At 37.8% G+C, this 24954-nt stretch overlaps 1 protein-coding gene across 1 annotated transcript in view; it reads left to right on the forward strand.

Annotated features, from left to right (window-relative positions):
- The window catches only part of LOC128095210 (zinc finger protein 431-like), a 78121-nt gene that overhangs the window by 39792 nt on the left and 13375 nt on the right, over positions 1 to 24954 (forward strand). The window contains exons 2-5 of the mRNA XM_052714004.1: positions 1133 to 1259; positions 1459 to 1519; positions 3696 to 5738; positions 7659 to 7850. Of these exons, the coding sequence (XP_052569964.1) occupies positions 1133 to 1259; positions 1459 to 1519; positions 3696 to 4989 (1482 nt within the window). The 3' untranslated portion in view covers positions 4990 to 5738; positions 7659 to 7850. The remainder of the gene's footprint in view (positions 1 to 1132; positions 1260 to 1458; positions 1520 to 3695; positions 5739 to 7658; positions 7851 to 24954) is intronic.

Raw genomic sequence — 24954 nt, forward strand, 5'->3', positions numbered from 1 at the left:
TTTCTGTTATTGGGTGATGGGCTGGGAAAGTAGGTTTTTGTTGGGCATATGATGTTATAGTGAGGTTCACCCATAGTTTGAATTTTAAAATTTGGCAGAGGGTTCATTCTGTTTTTCAGAATGGCATGTATTCATGACATTAATACTGCCTGAGCCTTTTGGGTCTTTGGACTGCAGGTGCATAACCGTCTTCCTGCCTGCTGTTTATTTTGAAATTTTAAATGAATTGAGTATTTTACCAGTGTGTATCAATATACACCATGTATGAAATAGTTGTGATATGCACCACATGGGTACCTAGTCCTCACAGTGATCAAAAGATGGTCTCAGAAATTCTTAACTTGAAACAGTGGATAGTTTTGATCCCCCATGTAAGTACTGGCAATTGTGCCCACCTATATACAAGGACATCAAGAGTTCTTTACTACTGAACTATCTTCTGCCCTGTGTTGATTATTTATGATCAACATATATTGCTAATGTTTTTGTCTGACCTTTTGTAACTGTTTAAACACATAGTGCCTTTTAGTAAAATATTATTGATATTACAGTTTTAATTGAGACACTTCAGGTTTCTGAAGATGAATACAGAACTGGAAGGAATATGTAACTCTTTGTAGGAACTTCAGTGAAAACTTCTGAGTTCTTTCATTTTTGTTTATTTGACTGATTTTTGAATGAGAGACATGGTCTCAATATGTACTTCTGGCTGTCCTGGACCTTATTACATAGACTAGGCTGGCATTAACCCCAGAGGCAGATATACCTGCCTCTGCCTTCTGAGTGTTGGGGTTAAAGGCATGAGGCCATACACCCAATTTGTCCACCTTATTTTTCTTTTTTGTAGTTAATAATTGTTCATAAAATTTCTCTAATGTGTACTCTGTACTGTTGATTTGTTTACTTGTCTCTCTATGTTTGTTAATAGTCCTTTCTCTTGCAAAGGTTACAGAAATGACAGAGGGGAACCTCCTATTCAGTTTCCTTCTAAAGTAACTTGGTGATTACATTATAATGTCTACGTCATGAAATAAGTGTGGGGAGGACCAGAATTATATGACTATAGTGTCAAAGAAGTATACATTTACAATGTATTCTGTTTTCTGTTGTACACATATATGGCATATTTTAGAATGCAGTGACCTATGATGATGTACATATTGATTTCACACTGGAAGAGTGGACTTTGCTGGATCCTTCCCAGAAGAATCTCTACAAAGATGTGATGCTCGAGACCTACAGGCACCTCACTACTATAGGTAAGACTAAATTTTCCTTCATATTTTAAAATAAGGGGACAACAGTTCCCTGGTTATTGATGTTCTTCTATAATTTGATTGAGAAAGAAGAAGAATGATGTGAATAAATCAGGCATGGTTCTAAGGTTCACTGAGGATAGTAACTAAAATTTTGCACAATGTTCAATAATATAACATACATTTTGTTATTATATTTTAGGATACAGTTGGGAGGACAATAATATTGAAGAATATTGTGAAAGTTCTAGAAGACATAAAAGGTAATTTTCATATGGAAGCTAATACAAATGTTCCACTAAGTAAGTTATAATATGTCCTGGAGGTTTTAAATAAAAGTAAAGCATGAATAAGCACCATTTAAAGTGCATTGATAATTATTAAATTCTCACAAAACCACATATCTCAATTTTAGGTAGGTGAATTACATTTTTGTTAGAGCAAAATCTGGTTTATTTGTCAATCACTCTCTCATCATGTTTTGCCTATCAATCCCAGTGTTATAGACTCAGGCCATTCTATGCCTTGATTGTTTATAACAAGTAGGATACATTCTTTGAGAAAAATAAGTCATCATCCACAACTGTACTTTAATCAATTTACATATCATCTAATTTAAAAGTTAACTTGTTTTTTAGGTTTTCACTTGGTACTTTTCAGAGTAGCCAGGCAGAGAGAGAGCATCCAAATTAACAAAATCAGAAATGAAAAGGGGGACATAACAACAGACAATGAGGAAATCCAGAGAATCATCAGGTCATACTTCAAAAACCTGTACTCCACAAAATTGGAAAATCTGAAAGAAATGGATGATTTTCTGGATAGGTACCCAATACCAAAGTAAAATCAAGACCAGATAAACTATTTAAATAGACCAATAACCCCGAAGGAAATAGAAATGGTCATTAAATGTCTCCCAAACAAAAAAAAAGCTTAGGTGAATTGCATTTACAGAGTATTCTTTTAAGAAAGAAGTCAAGGAAACAATGCCTTCACTGATATCACAATTTGAATCATAGCAACATTAGAGCTATGGTGTAGATCTGTCTGTAGGTGGAAAATTTCTCCAGTACCACCCAGCCACATGATCCCTCAGTGGCTTATAAAATAATCATTCAGAGGCTTAATGTTAATTACTAATTGCATGACGTATGGCAGGCTTCTGGCTAGCTAGCTCTTATAGCTAAAATTAATCCAGTTCTATTAATCTATGTTTTGTCACTTGTTCTGTGGCTTACCTGTCTGCTGGCATGTTGTTTAGTGGTGGCTGGCCTCTCTCCACCTTCTTCCTGTCTCTCTACTTGGATTTTCCACCTGCCTCTAAGCTCCTTTGCCATATGCCAGAAGAACTTTATTTACTAGCCAATGGGAGCAACAAAAATTCACAGCATACAGAAAGACATCCCACAGCATTTGTCAGTCCATTTATTTTATACCACTCATTTTACAAAATGGATACACATTGAAGATGTGATAAGAGCCGGGCGGTGGTGGTGCATGCCTTTAATCCCAGCACTCAGGAGGCAGAGGCAAGGGGATCTCTGTGAGTTTGAGGCCAGCCTGGTCTACAAAGTGAGTTCTAGGAAAGGCACAAAACTATACAGAGAAACCCTGTCTTGAAAAACCAAAAAAAAAAAGAAGATGTGATAAGGATATCTCCATAACCTTCTAATAAACAAACAGTTCATAGTAAAGCTGACATTACTCACATACTTGTTGTGACTGTGCTGTTTAGTGAGAGGGGCAGTTAGAGTAAGGAGTCAAGGGGCAGTTGTTTTGTCGAAATCTTAATCCCTGTTCCACATGTCTATGAGGACAGAAAATAAAAACTGAATTCACTGTGGAAATTTTTTATTTATTACTTCTGTTACTAGGTATATTATATATGACTCTGGATACAAGCCATATGAGCATAGGCATATGAAAAGACATGACATATATCTCTCTCAGAACAATTAAAAGATATATAGCAGTTCCTGGTTTGAGTATACTTGTTGAACTTGATTCAAGTATACAAATAGTTGGTTTGCAGTTTCATTGTTAATGCATTATCAGACACTGTACAAATGTCCTGTGAATACTAAGACTATGTAAATATTTCTGTTTGTCCTAGTTCACTTAGCAAATGTAGTATGACTCACAGTACAGGAAAATTGATAAATATAATATAGGTAGTAGAGCTCTGAGTTTTTCCAGTTCTCTTCAAATATGTGAAAAATCTTATATAGAAAAAGATTCTGTAAATGTGAACCTTGTAGTAAATGATCTTACCATCAATGATGCAAAACAACTATTAATGAAGGGGAAAAACATGAGTGTAAACACAGTGGTAAAACCTGATGGCCTTATTCCATATTGTAAAATTATTTCATACAGATATAAAGATTCAACAGTGTATTGAATGTGGTAAAGCTTTTACATGTTTCATTATCCTTATAGGCAAGAAAGAAGTCAAACTGGAGAGAGACCTTCTGTACATACTCAATGTCTTAACACCTTTGCATATCCCAGTACTGTTCAATGGCATAAAAGAACACATACTAGTGAGAATCCTTATGAATGCAATCAATGTGTTAGAGCCTTTGCAAATTATAGTCATCTTCAAATGCATAGAAAAACAGACACTGGAGAGAAACGCTATGAATGCTTTCAATGTGGTAAAGCCTTAGCATGTCAAAAAAATCTTCAAATGCATGAAAGAACACACACTGGAGAGAAACCCTATGAATGTAATCAATGTGGTAAAGCCTTTGCACGATACAGTAATCTTCAAAGACATAAAAGAACGCATACTGGAAAGAAACCGTTTAAATGTAATGATTGTGGTAAAGCCTTTGCACAATACAGTAATCTTCAAATTCATAAAAGAATACATACTGGGGAGAAACCCTATGAATGTAATCAATGTGGTAAAGCCTTTGCTCGAGACAGTCATCTTCAAAGACATAAAAGAGCACACACTGGAGAGAAACCCTATGAATGTAATCAGTGTGGTAAAACCTTTGCAGATGACAGTACTCTCCGAGTACATAAAATAACCCATACTGGAGAGAAATCCTATGAATGCAATAAATGTGGTAAAACCTTTTCATGGCAGAAAAGTCTTCAAATGCATAAAACAACACACACTGGAGAGAAACCCTATGAATGTACTCAGTGTGGTAAAGCCTTTGTATGGTACAGAAGTCTTCAAATGCATAAAACAACACACACTGGAGAGAAACCCTATGAATGCACTCAATGTGGTAAAACCTTTGTATGTCAACAAAGTCTTCAAGTGCACAAAAGAACGCACACTGGAGAGAAACCCTATGAATGTAATCAATGTGGTAAAGCCTTTGCACATGCCAGTACTCTTCAAAGACATGAAAGAACACATACTGGAGAGAAACCCTATGAATGTAATCAGTGTGATAAAACCTTTGCAGACGACAGTACTCTCCGAAAACATAAAGTAACCCATACTGGAGAGAAATCCTATGAATGTAATTATTGTGGTAAAGCCTTTGCACAAAACAGTAATCTTCAAAGCCATAAAAGAACACATACTGGAGAGAAATCCTATGTATGTTATCAATGTGGTAAAGCCTTTGCTAGGCATAATAATCTTCAAGTGCATAAAAGAACACATACTGGAGAGAAACCCTATGAATGTAAGCAATGTGGTAAAGCCTTTGCTGATTACAGTCGTCTAAAAAGGCATAAAAGAACACACTGGAGAGACAGCTTATGAACTTATTCAGTGTCATAAAGCCTTTACAGACCACTATCATCTCTGACTACGTGAAAGAAACCATACTGGAAAGAAACTGTATGATGTAATCAGTGTGGTAAAGCCTTTGCAGATCACAATAGTCTCCAAATACATGAACGAACCCACACTGGAGAGAAACCCTATGAATGTAATCAATGTGGTAAAGCCTTTGCACTAAACAGTCATCTTTAAAGTCATAAAAGAACACATACTGGAAAGAAATCCTTTGTATGTAATGATTGTGGTAACTCCTTTGCACAATACACTAATCTTCATAGTCATAAAAGAACACATACTGGGTACAAACCTTATGAATGTAAGCAATGGGGTAAAGCCTTTGCATGTCCCAACACTTTTCAAATGCATAAAAGAAAACATACTGGGGAGAAACCCTATGAATGTAATCACTGTGGTAAAGCCTTTGCACATCTCTTTACTCTTCAAAGGCATAAAAGAACCCACAAAAGAGAGAAACCCTATGAGTGTAATGATTGTGGTAAAGCCTTTGAAATTCTCAGTATTTTTCAGATGCATAAAAGAACGTATACTGGAAAGAAGCTCTATGTTTGTAGTCAACGTTAAAGCCTTTGAATGTCACAGTAGTCTTCAGAGGCATAAAAGAACACTTACTGGAGAGGAAAACTATGAATGTAATCAGTACACTCAAGCTTTTTTGTCACATTAGTCACTGAAAACATGAAAGAACATATACTGCAGAGAAACTCTCGGTATGTAATCAGTCTGGTAAAGTCTTTGTATGTCATGTGCTGTTCAAAGGCATAAAAGAACACATGTTGGAGAAAAATCCTATGAATGCCATCAATGTGGTAAATGCTTTGCAGGTTATAGTACTCTCCAAAGGCATACAAGAACCTGTACTGGAAAGAAAACCCTATGAATGTAATGATTGTGGTAAAGCCTTTGCATATCTCAATACTCTTCAAATGCATAATTGAACACATATTCCAAAAAAACCCTATGTTTGTAATCAGTATTGTAAAACCTTTGCATGTCAGAGTAGTCTTCAAAGGCATAAAAGAACACTTCCTGGAGAGGAACCTATGATTGTAATCAGTGTGATCAAGTTTTTTGTCTGTCACAATAGTCACTGAAAACATTAAAAATTCTATACTGCATAGAAACCCTATGTATGTAATCAGTGAGGTAAATTCATTGCATATCATAATACTGTTCAAATGCTTAAAAGAACACATATTGGAGAGAACCTTTTGAATGTCATCAGTGTGGAAAAGTTTTTTCCTGCATCAGTAATCTTCAAAATCATGACACAAAATCAAACTGCAGAGAAACCCTATAAACATAGTCAGTGTGGTAAAGTTTTGTACTTTATATAGGAGTAAATCTTTTAGTGTGCAATCTATCTGTTAAAGACTTTGCATATTGCAATAGTCTGACTGCCTGAAAAAGCTACCAAGAGCTCCTTTTTTATAATTTTTTAAATTAAAATTTTTTTCTTTCCTTTTACATGCCCTCCCCTGTTCTCCCTCCCTCCCCTTTTCCCACTCCCCCACCTCTCCCCATCCCTCACCATCTCCTCCTCATAGTGGGTGAAGCCTTCTTTGGGTAGTCAACATAGGCTGGATTACCAAGTTGGGACTAGACCTAACCCTCCCCACCTGCATCAAGGCTGAATATGGTATCCCACCATAGGGAATGGGCTCTAAAAAGTTAGTACATTTACCTAGGATAAGTCCTGGTCCCATTGCCAGTTGACCCAGAAACATATTAAGCCACATAACTGTCACCAATATTCAGAGGGTGTGTGTGGTCCCATACAGGCTCCCCAGCTTTCAGTCCAGAGTCTATGAGCTCCCACTCACTTGGGTCAGCTACCTCTGTGGTTTTTCCTATCATAATCCTGACCCCACTTGCTCCTATAATCCTTCCTTTCTCTCTTTAACTGAACTCTAGAATCTTGGTCAAGTGCTTGGTTGTGGGTCTCTGCATCTGCTTCCATCAGTCACAGGATGTAGGTGCTATGATGACAATTAGGACAGACACCAATCTGAGTGCAGGGGAAGGCTAGTTCAAGCACTCTTTCCACCATTGCTCTGAGTCTTAGCAGGGGACAATCTTGTAAGTTCCTAGTGTTTTCTCTAGCTTCAAATTTCTCCCCATCCCCTTAATGGTGCACTCTGTCAAGATATCTCTTTCATTGCTCCCCCTTCTCATGTCTCCCCCTATTCGGCCATCTCGAGCACTCATGTTCCCACCTCCCATCCCCTCCTCTCAACTCCCCCTCCCAGTTTATCCAGGAAATTTTAACCCTTTCCCCTTCCTGGAGCAATCTATAAGTATCCCTCCTAGGGTCCTCCTCTTTACCTATCTTCTCTGCGGTTGTGCATTGTAGCCTGGTTATCCTTTGCCTTATAACTAAAATTCACTTATAAGTGAGTATATATCATGTTTACCTTTCCAGATCTGGGTTACCTCACTGTAGATAAAATTCTAAACACTCTTAGTAAATAAGAAACAGAGAGCCAAATACAGAGATAACAGCCAAAGAGATCAGAGAGCCACAACTAGCTTTAGCTTACCACCAGCAGTAGTTTCCCCAGAGAGAGATTTCTTCCTGCCTGACTTGTGTTTTTATTGCCTTTCTGTTCTGCCTTCTCATTGGCTCTAAGCCCAGCCACATGACTTCCTCATCACTGCCTGTCTATGCAGACCTCCAGGTCTCTATGGTTGATACTGGGATTAAAGGCTCATGCCACTACCTTGACTGTGTCCTTGACCACACAGAGACTCTGTCTGCCATGTGATCAGATTAAGGGTATGTGCTACCACCACCTGACCTCTGCTTGACCTCTTATCTCCAGGTAACTTTATTTATTAACATACAAATAAAATACCACATTTCATCACAAATAAAATATCACCACACTTCACTCAGGATGATTTTTTCTAGTTCCATCCATTTGCCTACAAATTTCATGATGACATTGTTTTTTAATACTATGTAATATTCCATTGTGTAAATGTACCACATTTTCTTTATCCATTCTTTGGCTGAAGGGCATCTAGATTGTTTCCAGGTTCTGGCTATTATGAATAATGCTGCTATGAACATAGTTGAGCAAAGGTGCTTTTGGTGTTATTGAACATCTTTTGTGTATATACCCAATGGTGGTTTTACTTGGTCTTTAGGTAGGTTGATTCCCAATTTTCTGAAAAACTGCCATACTGATTTCCAGAGTGGCTGAATGAGACTGCATTCCCACCAGCAGTGGAGGAGTGTTCCCCTTTCTCCACATCCTCTCCAATATAAGCTGTCACCAGTGTTTTTGATCTTAGCCATTCTGACAGGAATAAGATGGTATCTCAGAGTCACTTTGATTTGCATTTCCCTGATGGCTAAGGATGTTGAACACTTCTTTAAATGTGTTTCTGCCATTTGAGATTCTTGTGTTGAGAATTCTCTGTTTAGTTCTGTTCCACATTTTTTATTGGATTATTTGATATTTTGATGTCTAGTTTTTTGAGTTCTTTATATATTTTAGAGATCAGCCCTATGTCAGATGTGGGATTGGTAAATATCTTTTCCTATTCTGTAAGCTGCCTTTTTGTCTTATTGATAGTGTCCTTCAACTTACAGAAGCTTCTTAGTTTCTGGAGGTCCTATTTATTAATTGTTAATCTCAGTGTCTATGCTACTGGTGTTGTATTTAGGAAGTGGTCTCTTGTGTCAGTGCATTCAAGGATACTTAACACTTTCTCTTCCAAGAGGTTCAGTGTAACTGGATTTATGTTGAGGTCTTTGATCCATTTAGACTTGAGTTTTGTGCATGACAGTAGGTATGAATCTATTTGAATTCTTCTACATGTAGATATTCAGGTATGCCAGCACTATTTGTTAAAGATTCTTTCTTGTTCCCATTGTATAATTTTGGATTCTTTGTTAAAAATCAGATGTTTCTAGGGATGTGGATTAATAACAGCATCTTTGATTTGATTCCATTGATCAATGTGTCTGTTTTTATGCCTATTCGCTCTATAGTACAGCATGAAATAAGGGATGGTGATGCTTCCTGAAGTTCCTTTGTTGTATAGGGTTGTTTTGACTATCCTGAGATATTTGTTTTTCCATATGAGACTGAGTATTGTTCTTTCAATGTCTGTGAAGAATTGTGTTGGGATTTTTATTGGGATTACATTGTAAGAGTAGATTGCTTTTGGTAAGATTGCCTTTTTTTAACAGTGTTGATCCTATGTATCCAAGAACAAGAGAGATCTTTCCATTTTCTGATATCTTCTTCAATTCCTTTCTTCAAAGACTTAAAGTTCTTGTCATACAGGTCTTTCACTTGTTTGATTAGAGTTACCCCAAGGTATTTTATATTATTTGTGGCTATTGTAAAGGGTAATGTTTCTCTAATTTCTTTCTCAGCCCATTTATCATTTGTATATAGGAGGGCTACTATTTTTTCTTAGTTAATCTTGTATCTTGCCACATTACTGTAGGTGTTCATGAGCCATAGGAGTTCTTTGTCAGAATTTTGGGGGTCACTTATATATACTATCATTACATCTGCAAATAGCAAAAGTTTGACTTCTTTTCCAATTTGTTACCCCTTGATCTCTTTTTTTATTATTTTAATTTTTTTGTCTTATTGCTCTAGCTAGAACTTCCAGTACTATATTGAACAGGAATGGAGAAGGACATCCTTGTTTTGTTCCTGATTTTAGTGGAATAGCTTTGAGTTTCTCAACATTTAGTTTGATGTTGGCTGTTGATTTGCTGTATATTGCCTTTATTATCAGCCATTTTCAGCATCTAATGAGATGTTCATGTGGTTTTTTTCTTTCAGTTTGTTTATATGGTGTATTACATTGACAGATTTTCATATGCTGAACCATCCTTGCATCTCTGGGATGAAGCCTATTTGATCATGGTAGATGATTCATTTCCTGGGTTCTTGGACTATGCTTGCTAGTACTTTATTGAGTATTTTTACAACAATATTCCTGATAGAGATTGGTCTGTAATTCTCTTTCTTAGTTGTATTTTTAGGTAGTTTGAATATCAGGCAAACTGTAGCTTCATAAAACGAGTTTGGCAATGTTCCTTCTGTTTCTATTGTTCCTAACAATTTCAGGAGTATTAATATTAGCTCTTCTTTGAAGTTCTGGTAGAATTCTATGCTAAAACCATCTAGCCTTTGGATATTTTTGGTTGGGAGTCTTTTGATGACTGCTTCTATTTCCTTAGGGGTTATAGGTCTATTTAAATTGTTTATCTGATCCTGATTTATTTTGGTATGTGGTACCTATATTGTCCATTTCTTTTACATTTTCTCGTTTTGTGGAGTATAGATTTTCAATGTATAACCTGATGATTCTCTGTATTTCCTCAGTATCTGTTATTACTTCCCCCTTTTCATTTCTAATTTCATTGTTTTGGATATTCTGTCTCTGTTTTTTGGTTAGTTTGAATAAGGGTTTGTCTATCTTGTTGATTTTTCTCAAAGAACCAACTCTTTGTTTCATTGATTCTTTGTATTGTTTTCATTGTTTCTATTTTATTGATTTCAGCCCTCAATTTGATTATTTCCTGTTATCTACTCCTCTGGGGGTGAGTATGCTTCTCTTTGTTCTAGAGTTTTCAGTTGAGCTTTTAAGTCACTTGTCTGAAATTTCTCCAACTTTTTTATGTAGGCAGTTCGTGCTATGAACTTTCATCTTAGCATTGCTTTCACAGTGTACCTTAAGTTTGGGTATGTTGTACATTCACTTTTGCTGAATTCTAGGAAGTCTTTAATTTCTTTCTTTGTTTCTTCCTTGACCCAGTGGTGAATCAGTTGAGCATTCTTCAGTTTCGATGAGTTTGTAGGCTTTCTGCATTTTGTGTTGTTGAATACTAACTTTCAGCCATGGTGGTCTGGTAAGATACAGGGGTTTATTCCAATTATTTGATCTGTTAAAATGTGCTTTGTTACTGACTATGTGGTCAGTTTTGGAGTAGATTCCATTGGATGATGAGAAGAATGTATATTTTTTTGTGTATCAGTGAAATTTTCTATAGATGTCTGTTAGGTCCATTTGAATCTTAACATCTGTTAGTTCCCTTATTTCTCTGTTAATACTCTGTCTAGAAGACCTGTGCAGTGGTGAGAGAAAGTTGTTGAAGTATCCCACTATTAGTATGTGATGTTAGATGTGTGATTTAAGCTTTAGTTATGTTTCTTTGACAAATGTAGGTGCCCTTGTATTGGGGGCATAAATGTTCAGAATTGAGACTTCATCTTGATGGATTTTTCCTGTGATGAATATGAAATATCTTTCTCTATTTTTTTCAGTTGATTTCAGTTTGAAGTGAATTTTATTAGATATTAGCCACACTCTTTTTTCTTTGGTCTATTTGATTAGAAATACTTTTCCCAATCCTTTATTCTGAGGTATTGTCTGTCTTTGAGATTGAGGTATGTTTCTTGTATACAGCAGCAGGATGGATCCTGTTTTTGTATGTATTCTGTTACCATGTGGTTTTTAGGCAAATTGAGTCCATTGATATTAAAGAATATTAATGACTAGTGATTGTTCATTCCTGGGTTTTTTTTTTAGTGTGTGTGTGTGTGTGTGTGTGTGTGTGTTTCCCTTCTTTGCAATTTGCTGGCATGAGATTATGTACTGTCTGTGTTTTGGGAGTTGCAGCTAAATTACTTGGATTGGAGTTTCCTTCTAGTACTTTTTGTAGGGCTGGATTTGTGGATATGTAATGTTTAAATCTGGTTTGTCATGGAATATCTTGTTTTTACCATCTATGGTGATTGAAAGTTTTGTTGGGTATGGTAGTTTGTGCTGGCATCTGTGGTCTCTTAGTATCTGCAGAACATCTGTCCAGGACTTTCTGGCTTTCAGACTTTCCATTGAGAAGTTGGGTGTAATTCTCATAGGTCTGACTTTATATGTTACTTGACCTTTTACCTTTGCTGCTCTTAATATTCTTTCTTTGTATGTTTAGTGTTTTGAGTATTGTGTGGCATGAGAACTTTTTTATAGTTCATTCTATTTGGTGTTCTATATGCTTCTTGTTCCTTCATAGGCATGTCTTTCTTTAGGTTGGAAAAGTTATCTTCTAAGAATTTGTTGAATATATTTTCTGTGCCTTTAAGCTGGAATTCTCCTTCTTTTATCCCTATTAGTCTTAGGGTTGGTCTTTCCATGGTGTCCCATATTTCCTGGATATCTTTTATTAAAAATTTGGTGGATTTAACATTTTCTTTGATAGATGAATCTGTTCTATCATATTCTCACTGCTTAAGATTCTCTCTGCCATTTCTTATATTCCCTTGATTCAGCTTGCATCTGTAGTTTCTGTTAGTTTACTTAGATTTTTGTTTTCCACAATTCCCTCAGTTTTTGTTTACTTTATTGCCTCTATTTTAATTTTGAAGTCTTGAACTGTTTCCATCACGTGTTTAATTGTTTTTTCTTTGGTTTCTTGAGTTTCTTTAAGAGATTTCTTGATTTCCTCCAAATTTTTGTTTGTCTTTTCTTCTATTCTTTTAAAGAAAATTTTTATTTATTCTTTCAAGGCCTCTATCACCTTCATAAAGTTGTTTTTAAGGTCTCTTACTTCTGGATCATCTGCTTTGGGAGGTTCAGGTCTTGCTGTTGAAGGATCACTAGGTTCTGGTGGTACCGTATTGCTCTTTACCTTTTTTTTTAATATATTTTTTTATTTTTATTTTGCAATACAATTCAGTTCTACATATCAGACACGGATTCCTTTGTTCTCCCCCCTCCCGCCCCCCTCACCTTCCCCCCAGCCCACCCCCCATTCCCACCTCCTCCAGGGCAAAGCCTCCCCCGTGGACTGAGATCAACCTGGTAGACTCAGTCCAGGTAGGTTCAGTCCCCTCCTCCCAGGCCGAGCCAAGCGATCCTGCATAGGCCCCAGGGCTCTTTACCGTTTTTTCCGTGTTCTTACACTGCTTTCTATTCATACCTTCCTTTAACCAATACAGGTGGAACTCCAGGTCGCTCTTCTTCCAATTGCTGTAGGAGGGGTCTTTGGCTCCTGTGGTTGCTCTTCTTCCCAATCAGTGCAGGAGAGGCATATGGCTCTGGTGGTCACTGGTGCCCCAGTGGATCTTGGCAATGGGGTGCGGGGAAAAGGGCTGCTACCGGGTCTCTGGGAATGCACTGACTGGGGGCGGGGCAAGGAATGTGCCTGTGGGACCTAGGGGTTAGAGAACTAAGCTGTCCAGTCCAACAATTTGGGTCTTACCTCTTCCCCAATTGGTACATGGAAGGGGATCGTATGGCTCCTGTGGACACTGCCGTCACTGTGGATGGTATGTTGGAATGGTGGGGGAGGAGGCTGCTGTCCTTTCTTTTGGGCTGCCCTGGTGGGGGGAGGGGCTAGAGAACTGTGCTGACGAATCTGGAGATTAGGCCTTACCTGTTCCCAATCTGTACAGGGAAGCATATGACTTAGGAGGTCCATGTTGTCACTGGGGATGGTTGGCTTGGCAAGAGAAAACTTTTTTTAATTTTTAAAATTTTATTTTATGTGCACTGGTGTTTACCTGTGTATATTGTGTGAGGGTATCTGATCCCCTGGAACTAGAGTTATAGACAGTTGTAAGCTGTCATGTGGGTGCTGGGACTTGAACCTGGGTCCTCTGGAAGAGCAGCCAGTGTTCTTAACCACTGAACCATCTTTCCAGCCCCTGAGAACTTCTTAATATAAAGTATTTGGTAAGATCATTAGACAGCACACTTATAATCAGTTTCCTGAGAGTATTTATTCTGTAGAAAAAATTCGACGGTGTCAACAATCTGTTCAAGCATTATGATCTCCATTTTTATATTGTGTGCACCAGCAATCTCATGAAAAAGTGAGTTTATAACTGTGTGAAGCCCTATGTGTAGGGTAAATTGTCCAGCCAGAGAAACATACCCTGAAAATAGAGCCAGTGAAATACACACACTTTGGCCCTGAAACCAGAGCCAAAAAAACACACCCTGATCTTGAAACCAGAGCAAAAGAAGCACTTTATCTTTGAATGCAGAGCTAGTGAAGGAAACACCCTGACCTTAAAAAAAGAAACAAAAGGTTAAAAGAGACCTGTGAAAGAAACACACTTTGGACCTGAAACCAGAGTCAAAGAAATACACTCTACCCTTGATGAAGCGAGCACAAACCAACCAATCCTAAATTTGAATCCAGTCCCTGAGCTTGAAATCCAGCCAATCTCTGAACTTGTTCAATCTCAGGGATGGAAGTCTGACCAATTCTCACTCTGTGCCCCTAAGAAGCCCTATATAAGCCCTTTGCCTGTTCAGTTGGCAGCTGCCCTATTCCATCCTGGCAGAGGCAGCCATTCTCCTGGATTCCTCTATCCTAAATAAGTCTCTTGAATGAATTTTGGGTGGAGACCTTTCACCAAAGTGGATCAGAAAGTCACTAGTGGATTGGAACAGAGAAACAATGGACACCTCTGCTGAAAAACTCCCTTAAAGAATTGAAGAAGTAACACCTTTTCACTGGAGACGGCTACATTTCTGCAGCAGATTCCCCCTTACTTGACTGAAGTAGAGAAATAACAATTAGGGTTGGAGCTGAGACGAAATGGACATCTCTGTTCAGCAACTCCAAAGTGGAGTGGAGTGGAGAAGAAATGGACAGCTTTGCTGGGAAACTCTTAGCAGAGTAGAGGAGAGCCCAGTGGTGATGGCTCTCCTTAGGCAAGGAGCAAGATTGCTATATTCTACAGGGAGAGCATTAACCTCTGGAACACAGCTTTTAGTTATAGCCTGACTTCTTACAGTCAAGGTTCCTTTTTCTTCAGAGTCCTATGTATCCAGGTTACCTTCTCTCCACTGCTTCAGAGAGTACTGGACTTTTGCCTCACAGCTGTAGATATACCTGTAGGATACCTTGTTTTCACAGCTCTAGGTATAGCCTGACTTCTGACAGTCAGGGTACCTTTTATAAGAGTCATCTTATAGAAGAGTTTAATTTGGCCCTGAGTTCCAGAGGGATACAGGATCATCATAAAAGTGGCTTGGCAACAAGTGTCATACATGGCAGCTATATCTGGAAGTTAAGAACTCACATCTTAACCTTCAGCATGAAACAGAGAGGGGGAACTGGAAATGGCATGTGGATGTAAATTCTCAAAGCCTTGCCCTAGTGTCAGATTTCCTCTAGCAGGGCAGCATTTCCAAAATGTTCCCAAATGATACCACCAAGTTAGAATGATTGAGTTCTCAAACTTCAAGGCTGTGTGCTTGCTTTCTATTACACAAACCAATTCACGGTGAAGAAAAGCTCTGTATGTAAGCCATTCGATGCCTTAACACCTTTGTTACAGAAATGAGTGCTTATAAGAGGGAAATTTTTGTGAGTAAAAAATTGTTTGCTTAAAAACTTTTTTATTGCAATTTTGTGGTGTCGGTGTGTTTTTGTGTGAGTGTATGAATGTGCATGCCACTTCATGAGAACATTAGATACTTGGATCTTCTTATAGAAGAAATTACAGAAAATTGTCAAAAATAGGACCTTGGACCTAGGAATGAACATTTCATGACTGCCCAGCCTTATATCTGGTGATGTAAATATTTTAAAGCCTATTTATATCACTTTGAAGTCAGGAAATAGGGACAAACTCATACAAGAGTAAAACTCTGTTCATGTAAACAATTTGGCAAAGATTCTAGACATTTCATTGTAGCCTTGAAAGAAGTAAATTACTTAACGATGTTAACTCAAGACTGATGGTGAAGATCAGTTATTGTGGTTTCTATTTTGAAACATTTGAGGTAGATAATAAATTATGCTATGTGTGGCAAATCCATTTAGTGATGTTTATTTTGTGTTCCTTATATTCTTTCTGTGGCTTTTGTTCATCTTCTATTGTGCTTTTACTTAGTAAGAGCTATTTTTCTGTTGTAATGTATAGAATGGTATCCCCATCATCTAAGTACATTGTTTATATATCAGACAGTGTGTGATCATACTTTTCAAGTAAGGGTGTCTGTGAAATGGTAGGGGGTTGTTGTTCCTGGTTTTGTTTTTTTATATTTTCACAAATTCCCTTGAGATTATGCTCTGGTGATTTTGTTTATACTCTAACAAATAACATTTTTCTGAAGATTAGAAGACAGAGGCAGCCACTAGATTAAACAGAGGTCAGACAGTAGTGGCACATACCTTTAATCCTAGCACTCGGGAAGCAGCAAGTTCAAGGGCACCCTATACAGCACAAGGTTAATCTTGTTTAAAAGAGAAACAAAGCCAGGTGGTGATGGATCATACCCTTAATCCAAGTACTAGGGAGCCACACACCTTTAATCTCAGCACTAGGAAGGTTTAAGCAGGAAATGATATGGCTGGATGGAGAAAGGCATATAAGACAAGAGAAGACAGAAACTCAGTTCCTTTCAGTAAGGACTCAGGCATTGAGTGTAAGGATTTGTGGACATAGGATCTTCCCCTTTTGGCTGAGGAGTTGACAAGGTGGGAAGTGGCTGTGCCTTGATTCCTCTGATCTTCGGCATTCACCTGAATGTTTGGCTCTAAGATTTTATTAAGACCAATTAGGGTTTGTTCAACACTTTGTTGTTTGTTATTCAGCCATCTCACTAGTGCTCAAATAGGATTAGAAGAAATTCTACAACAGTAAGCTATTGTCTTACTTTCAGATTGTAAACTTAATTTCATACAGGGATAGAGAAACACAGGACAGTTTGAATAATAAATCCTCTTTGCATATAAAAATATTTATATGACCATATATTTTTAAAAATTTGTTTATTTTTCAGGACTAAACATTAGCATATAACACTTTCCCAGAACCACTATTGAATACCAGAGAATTTCTTCATTCATTAATGTTGGTTGCTACTAAGCCTGATGACGTGAGTTCTATTTCTGGGTGACCCATATTATTCTTACAAGATTTTGTCTTATTTCTACACACTTGCATAATGGCATATGCACACTCCCTCACATTAGCACATACAGAAATAATTTTTAAACCTGAATAAGTGCCATTGCAGTCACTTACAGACAAATGACCCCCTAGGTATCATCACTAGAAATCACAAAGGGGGAGTAGATAATAGATACCTGTAAGTTGTCCTCTCAGTGCTACATACATATCATGACACAGGTGTATACCACAAATGTAATTCATGCATTTTTAAATGGATGAAATTCACAAAGCAAAGACAATAAACCAATTATTGAGAGCATATTAAATGATTTGCCCATTTAAATTATAGAATTTCAGGAAATATTACTGTTCATCAAAACAATGAGTGTCCCCTTTTAAATCTTATTTCATCATTTTATTCTCTTGATTCAGTGATAGGTCATTTAAAAACATACCTCAGCTGGACTTAGAGGTGCATATCTGTAATGCCAGTACTTTGGAGACTGTGTTTGGTCAATCTCTGTGTGTTTGAGGCCAGCTTGATACCCATAGTGAACTCCAGGACTGCTATGGCTTTGTGGACATATCTGTCTCAAAAAAAATTCCAATAAGAAAAAGCATATCTCAAATTATGGAGCTTTTCCTAATGTAATCTGGCTAGCCTCTGACTGGTTTCAACAAAAGCTTTTGTTATCTTATATTAAGAAAACTCTGTTAACAATGAAATAAAGAAGCAATTTAAAGAGTCCTTTCACAGAGGCAGAGAAATACATTGAATCCTTTGACAACCATGTAGAGGGAACTTTCCCCACCTTCAAGTGATAGGAGACAGAAGGAGCAGTGGGACATCTTCATCTTCAGCATTCTAATGACATAGAGACCTGGACAGTTGGCTCAGTAGTACTGCTCCTCTTGGGTACCCAAGTTTCATTCCTATCACCTATTTCAAATTGGTCAGAACTATCTGTATTTCCATGTCCAGGAGATCTGGTGCATTGTTCTGGCCTCTTAGGACACTAGATAGGCAAGTGGTAAAACGACAGATATGTATGTGTTTCCATAATGTAAAAATGCTTTTATTCATGTGCCAGTTATCTTTAAAAGGAATTTAAAAAGAATGAAATTTAAGTGCATGAGCTTTGCTAGATACCAGTGGTGATCAAAAGATGGCATCTGATTCCTGTCACTGGGGGTACAGACAGTTCTGACCTGTCTTCTGGGTGCTGGGAATCAAAGTCAGGCCCTGTGGATCAGCATCTAGTGTTCTAAGTGCTGAGCATTCTATTCACCTCCATGAACATGCCATTAATAGCATTAAGGTGTGAATGGCTGATCTAAGTTCATCTTTACCTCAACCCTCATGACCCAGAAGAGATATAAGATTGATGCCATCAGAAACTAACTTAGACATGGTGCTTAAAGAATTTTCTGAGCCCAAATCTCCACAAAATGAGGGTAAGTATAAAGAATAATCATGAGAGAAATTGACAATAAAAGTCTTTAAAAGATGGTTGACCATTTAACCAAAGCCACAAGAGTGGGTTTATCTCCAGTGTGGTAAATAGAGGGCAATTGGAGCCAAGAAGCTCACATGTCAGGTGTGGCCCTGCTTGAGTTTATAGCTCCTGTAAAGAGAGAAAAGAAACTTGCAGGTATGTAGTCTGACTTGTCTGATGGGATCATATTCTGTTTCCCTGATGCTTGCAAAACCTTCAGTTAGGAGGCCTGAATGATGGTGACTATAGATGACATGCAGATTATGAGGAGATCCTGAGACTTGAACTGATGTCTCTCTAAGGCTAAGGTAATCAGACATGTACAAAGAGCTGAGGAGTTTGGAAGAATTGTTAGGAATTGAGATTTGGATGTGAAAGGTCAAGATTCAAATATCATAGAGCAGTGCTTGGGGTGTACCTGAGAAAATGTTGGCATGCACTGTACTCTGTACAGAGATCAACTGGCCTCTGACTCCCATTTGTTAGGATTAAAGGCATGCACCACCACCTGGCATAACTTGATTCCTTTAATTGATTTAATAAGAGTGAGTGGCTAAGCCTGGCTGGTTAGGGTAATCAGGACACAGGTTCTAGTCCTAACTCCAGTAACAGAAGAAGGTTCCCCTCAAGTGTGGTCCTCCTGCATTAAAGTCCACTGTCTTCCAACCATGAGCAGTATTATTTTTTTTATCTTTGAGTGTATTATAATTTGTCAAGGGACTAGGCCAGAGCACTGTTATTATTCTACAGATGGCGAATCCCAAGCTCATGGAGATCAGTGGCTTTTTTAATATACTTCAGGGTAACTGCTTATCTTACTCATCCCATCATTCTTTTTTGTTGTTGTTGCTAAGATTTTATATATATATATGTGTGTGTGTGTGTGTGTGTGTGTGTGTGTGTGTGTGTGTGTGTGTGTGTGTGGTGATATTGTGTTTCCCAATATATTATCTGGGGTCAGAGAACAGAACAGCCACTAGATATAGAGGCCAGAAAATGGGGGCACACACACCTTTAATCCTAGCAGATCCATTCTGGATCTCTGAGTTTAAAGCCACACTGGAAACAGCCAAGCATGGTGACACATGCTTTAATCCAAGGAAATGAAGGCAGGAATTAGAAAGGTATAAGGTGTGAGGACCAGGCACTAGAACTGGTTAAGTTTTTAGGCTTTTGAGCAGCAGTTCAGCTGAGATCCATTTGGATGAGGACACAGAGGCTTCCAGTTTGAAGAAACGAGATCAGCTGAGGAATTGGCGATGTGAGGTTAGCTGTGGAAAGTTCTGTTTCTCTGATCTTTCAGCATTCATCCCAATACCTGGCTCTGGATTTGTTTTTATTAATAAGACCTTTTAAGATTCATATTACATACAGAGCTCTGCCTGCATGTGTGCCTGCAGGTCAGAAGAAGGTGCCAGATCTTATTACAGATGTTTGCAAGACACCATGTGGTTGCTTAGAATTAAACTCAGGACCTCTGGAAGAGCAGTCAGTGCTCTTAACCTCTAAGCTATCTCTCCAGCCCTATCCCATCATTCTAATGATTCACTAAATGAAGGTCAAGCCACCTAAGCCAGGCATGGTAGGATAGGCCTGTAACCATGATACTTAGTGGAGGCAGGAATTTTAGAAATTCAAAATTATCTGATTTTCTGATTTTAATCTTTAATGCAATCTCCTTTGTAAGGTGGATGTTACAGCTCCAGCCATCTTGTCTACACTACAAGTAGCAAGAGAAAATGAAGGAAGAAAGAACACAGAATATAGTGAAAGCAATCACCTTCAGAGGGTTTTTCTAATGTTCATTTAGTTGGTATGTGGAGAATGATTAAATACCAAGCATTTGTAGCAAGAGTTGTTATAGAGATGAGATGCAAATGTGCTATTGTTCTCTGTATTTGCTCAAAGTCTGTGTTATGTCCCCCGTTTAGTTTCTGACTTTGCTTATTTGGACATTATATCTCTGTCTTTGGTTAGTTTGGATGAGGGTTCATTTATTTTTTTGATTTTCTTGAAGAATCAACTCTTATTGCTTCTTTGTATTGTACTCTTTCTTTCTATTCTATTGATTTCAGCCCTCAGTTTATTTCCTGCCATCACCTTTTCTTAGGTGTGTCTTCTTTTTGTTCTAGAACTTTCAGGTATGCTGTTAAGTCAGTAGTATGGGATCTCTACAAAATTTACATTAAGGCACTTAGCTCTACGAACTTTCCTCAACACAGCTTTCATTATACCCCCATAAGTTTGGGTACATTGTGCATCATTTTCCTTGATTTCTAGGGTGTCTTTAACTACTTTATGTCTTCCTTGACCCAGTGGTAACTCAGTAGAGAGTTCTTCAGTGTTTGGTATCGAATCCAAATGTTCTGTAAATATCTATGAGATACATTCGAGTCCTAATGTTTGTTAGTTCCATTATTTGTCTGTTAAGTTTCTGTCTGCATAATCTGTCCATTGGTGAGAGAGAAATGTTGAAGTTGGCCCACTATTATTGTGTGGGGCTCTATGAGTGACTTAAACTTTATTAATGTTTCTTTTATATATGTGGTTGCCCTTACATTTTGGGCATAGATGTTCAGAATTGAGACATCATCTTGGTGGATTTTTCCTTTGATGAATATGCAATGCCCTTCTCCATCTCTTTTGATTAATTTTCATTGAAAGTTTATTTTGTTAGTTATTAGGATAGCTAAACCATCTTGCTTCTTTGGTCCATTTGATTGGAAAATTTTTTTCCAACTATTTACTATGAGGTAATGCCTTTTTTTATGTTAAGGTGTGTTTTTGTATGCAGCAGAATATTGTATCCTGTTATTGTATCCAATTATTGTATCCAATTCATTAGCCTGTGTCTTTTTATTGGTGAATTGAGTCCATTGATATTCAGGGACATTAATGACCAATGTTTGTTAATTCCTGTTATTTTGTTGGTGGTGGTGGTAGTGTGTGTCTGTATGTATCTGTGTGTTTCACTTCTTTAGGTTTTGCTGGTGTGAAATTATCTTTTTCCCTGTTTCCTGTGTTTTTATGGGTGTAGTTAACTACGTAGAGGTTGAGTTTTCCTTCTAGTACCTTGTATAGGGCTTGGTTTGTAGATAGATATTATTTAAATTTGAATTTGTTAAATCTTGTCTTTTCCATCTTTGATGGTTACCAGTTTTGCTGCGTACAGTAGTCTTGGCTGACACTCATAGTCTCTTGGAGTCTGCAAGGCATTGGTCCAAATGCTTCTGGATTTTAGGTTCTCTGTTAAGAGGTCCATTGTGATTCTAATAGGTCTGCTTTTATATATTACTTGGCATTTTCCCCTTGCTGCTTTTAACACTCCTTTTTTCTGTATGTTTAGTGTTTGATTATTATATGGCAAGGAAATTTTCTTTTCTGATTCAATCTATTTGATGTTCTATATGCTTCTTGTACTTATTTAGGTTGTGATTTTTTTTTTTTTTTTTTGGTTTTTTGAGACAGGGTTTTTTGTGTAGCTTTGGAGCCTATCCTGGAACTTGTTCTGTAGACTGGCTGGCCTCAAACACACAGAGATCTGCCTACCTCTACCTCCTGAGTTCTGGGATTAAAGATATATACCACCACCACCCAGCTAGGTTGGGAAAATTTTAGGCATGTCCTTATTTAGATTTTTCTTCTCTGATTTTGTTAAGTATATTCTTTGGATTTTTGAGATGGTTTCTTTTCCTTCCTCTATTCCTATTATTCTTATGTTTGATCTTTTCATGGTTTCTTAGATTTCCTGGATATTTTGTGGTAGGAATTTTTAGATTTAACATTTTGACTGATGAATCTATTTCCTCTATTGTCACTTCAGTGCTTGAGACTCTCTCTTCCCTCTCCTTTATTCTGTTGATGATGCTTGAGTCTGTAGTTCCTGTTCACTTACCCAGATTTTCCATTTCCAGAATTCTCTACATTTGTGTTTTCTTTATTGCTTCTATTTTTTGCTTTTAGGTCTTGAAATGTGTGTTTGATTTTTCTTGGATTTCTTTTGGGGATTTATTGACTTCCATTTTTTTGTTTGTTTTTCCTCAATTTCCTTAAGGGATTTGTTCATATCTTCTTTAAGACCTCTATAATTTTCATAAAATAATTTTAAGATCACTTTCTTGTACTTCAGTTATGTTGGATTGTTCAGGTCTTGTTGTAGAATAGGTTCTGGTCATGCCATGTTGCATTTTCTAGTATTGTCTTCTTACACTGGCACTTAGGCACCTGGATTTGTGGTGATGTTAGGTCTAGGTGTTGATTCCAACATTTACCTTTGTTAAATGGGTGTTTTGTTCTTTGGTTTCTCTATCCTCTCTGGTCTTCCGGCCTAAACAACTGAGAGTTCTGGTGACTAGATTGTCTTCAAGTTCATTAGGGTGTCCCCTCTATGTTTTTTGAGGGATAAGGAAGGATCCCTAGATCCACCCTGGCCTTTGCTAAGACTGAAGTCCTCTTCCAAAGTTTTAGACCAGGATATGGAGCCCAGGGGAGGGGGTGCAGACTGGGGTCCCTAGATCTGGCCTGGCCTCTGGGGTCCTAGGATGAACCTGGCCTCAAGTACAGCTGCCATGGTTGGGCACCCTAGATTCAGCATGTGCTTCAGCAAAGCTGAATTCTTCTGAAGTTCACCTGGAAATCCTAGATCTGGCCTGGCCTCTGATAAAGTGAAAGCCTTCTTCCAAAGTTATAGACCAGGCTATGGAACCAGGGGTGGGTGATGGCTGTGTGTGTGTGTGTGTGTGTGTGTGTGTGTGTGTGTGGTGTGCAGTCTGGGATATTTAGGCAGGCTTCAAGGGATTTGGGGGCAGTGGATAGTGTTTTACCTGCATACCCAACACCTTAATACTAATGCATCATTTTCTGAGGGATCATTTATTTGATCTTACTTATTTATTGTGTTTGCTTTTGTTGTTGTTGGCATCATGGTTCATCTGTAAAAGACTTTTAGTTTATTGAATAAAAAGTATTATGAGTGCTGGGCAGGTCACTTAGCAAATATTCTTGTTGGGGATGACCTGAATTCACATAACCATACCCAAATTGGGAGGCTCATAACACACTAACCTCAGATGGAGGAGCAGTTCTACCCAGCAATTAGAGCTTTTGTAACTGCAATAGAACATGAGCCAGACTGGTGCTGGTGGTCCATGTGGTGACTTGGGCAGTGGCCCTTTTCTGAGAGACAATCTAAATGTAGATTCTGTGTGGAGTGGGAGGCTCTTCCACCCCGGCTATGGGAGGCTGTGGTATTTGTAATATAGGTGTTCAGTGTGCACACATAGGCTTTGCTTTTAGTGTGTAGTTGTAGTGGGAAGACAGATTGGAAAACTGAAGGTAGGGTTTCTAGAAGTTCTGAGCATTGTACTCTACTTTCCGGTTTGTCTCAGAAATGTTACAAATAGTTTAGCAACTGGAAGAAAGAAGTGTTGGGGTCTTCCTTCAGCAGTATGTTATTAGAATATTTTAAAATTTCTGATACCAGTCACTACCTAATTCAGGGAAGCTCAGTTCCAGGAGAGAAAAGAAGTTTCTGAGCTGCAGAGATATTTCAGATTTGCATGTTGTTGAGCTGCTGGAAAGGGCAGATTCCACATCATGTGCCATAGCCCATGTACCAGGAAATAGACACTGAATTGTTCTTCTACATTGTTTTGTGATTTGGTATCAGTGGCACTGGGTTTGCCTGATACCCACAAGTGGACATGAGAGTTTGCAGAGCCTTAGCATGAAATTATCTCCATTTGCCAAGAGAGCTCTATCATTTGGGGCCTCTCTGTTTGAAAGAAATATCAGTAGCTGGAATGTCAGAAACATAACAGTTTAATGGTCACTTTGAGCTAATTTTGTGGGATTTGTGTAGTCTGTGTTAATTTCTATACACATAGAATTATAAGTAGCTGGGAAACATTGGTCAAGATCACAATTTTCCTGGCTGAGTTTCCTTTTGTCTTTTGATTAAAAGTTGACTATACTTTTCTGCTTTTGTTCTTGGCTCTTTCTGTCCCCTTTATTCTTTCACAAATGTTGTACACATTCTTGATTATTGTAGCTTTGTGGTAAATAAAGAAATCACATGGTATCAATATGTGTATTATGTTTTCATAATCCTATTGAGCATTCTGAGTGTTTCCACTTTGCATGTAGCATTGGAATCAGGAATCATATGATAAATTATTGAGAATTTTATTTGGATTGTATTCAATTAATGCTGCAAATTTACCATACATAACCTCTTAGTATTGATGCATAATGTTTTTATGGATCATTTATTTAGTTCTTGGCTTATTTAGGTTTTGTTGTTAATCCATGAAAGACTTTTATTTTATTGGATAAGAAGTACTATGTGGCTTGGCAGTTGTTGCCACATGTATTCTTCTTGGGGATGACCTGAGTACATATCCCAATATCCAAGTTGGGAGGCTTACAACCACTTGCTACTCCAGATCCAGGCGATCTGACACCTTTTCTTGTATGTCACATGTATACACATGGAAAACATTCTCTCTCACATACAAACACATACAAAATGTCAGGATAAACTA

Source organism: Peromyscus californicus, unplaced genomic scaffold (genome assembly GCF_007827085.1).
Source record: "Peromyscus californicus insignis strain IS unplaced genomic scaffold, ASM782708v3 Scaffold_4__1_contigs__length_199733344, whole genome shotgun sequence".
Taxonomy (NCBI): domain Eukaryota; kingdom Metazoa; phylum Chordata; class Mammalia; order Rodentia; family Cricetidae; genus Peromyscus; species Peromyscus californicus.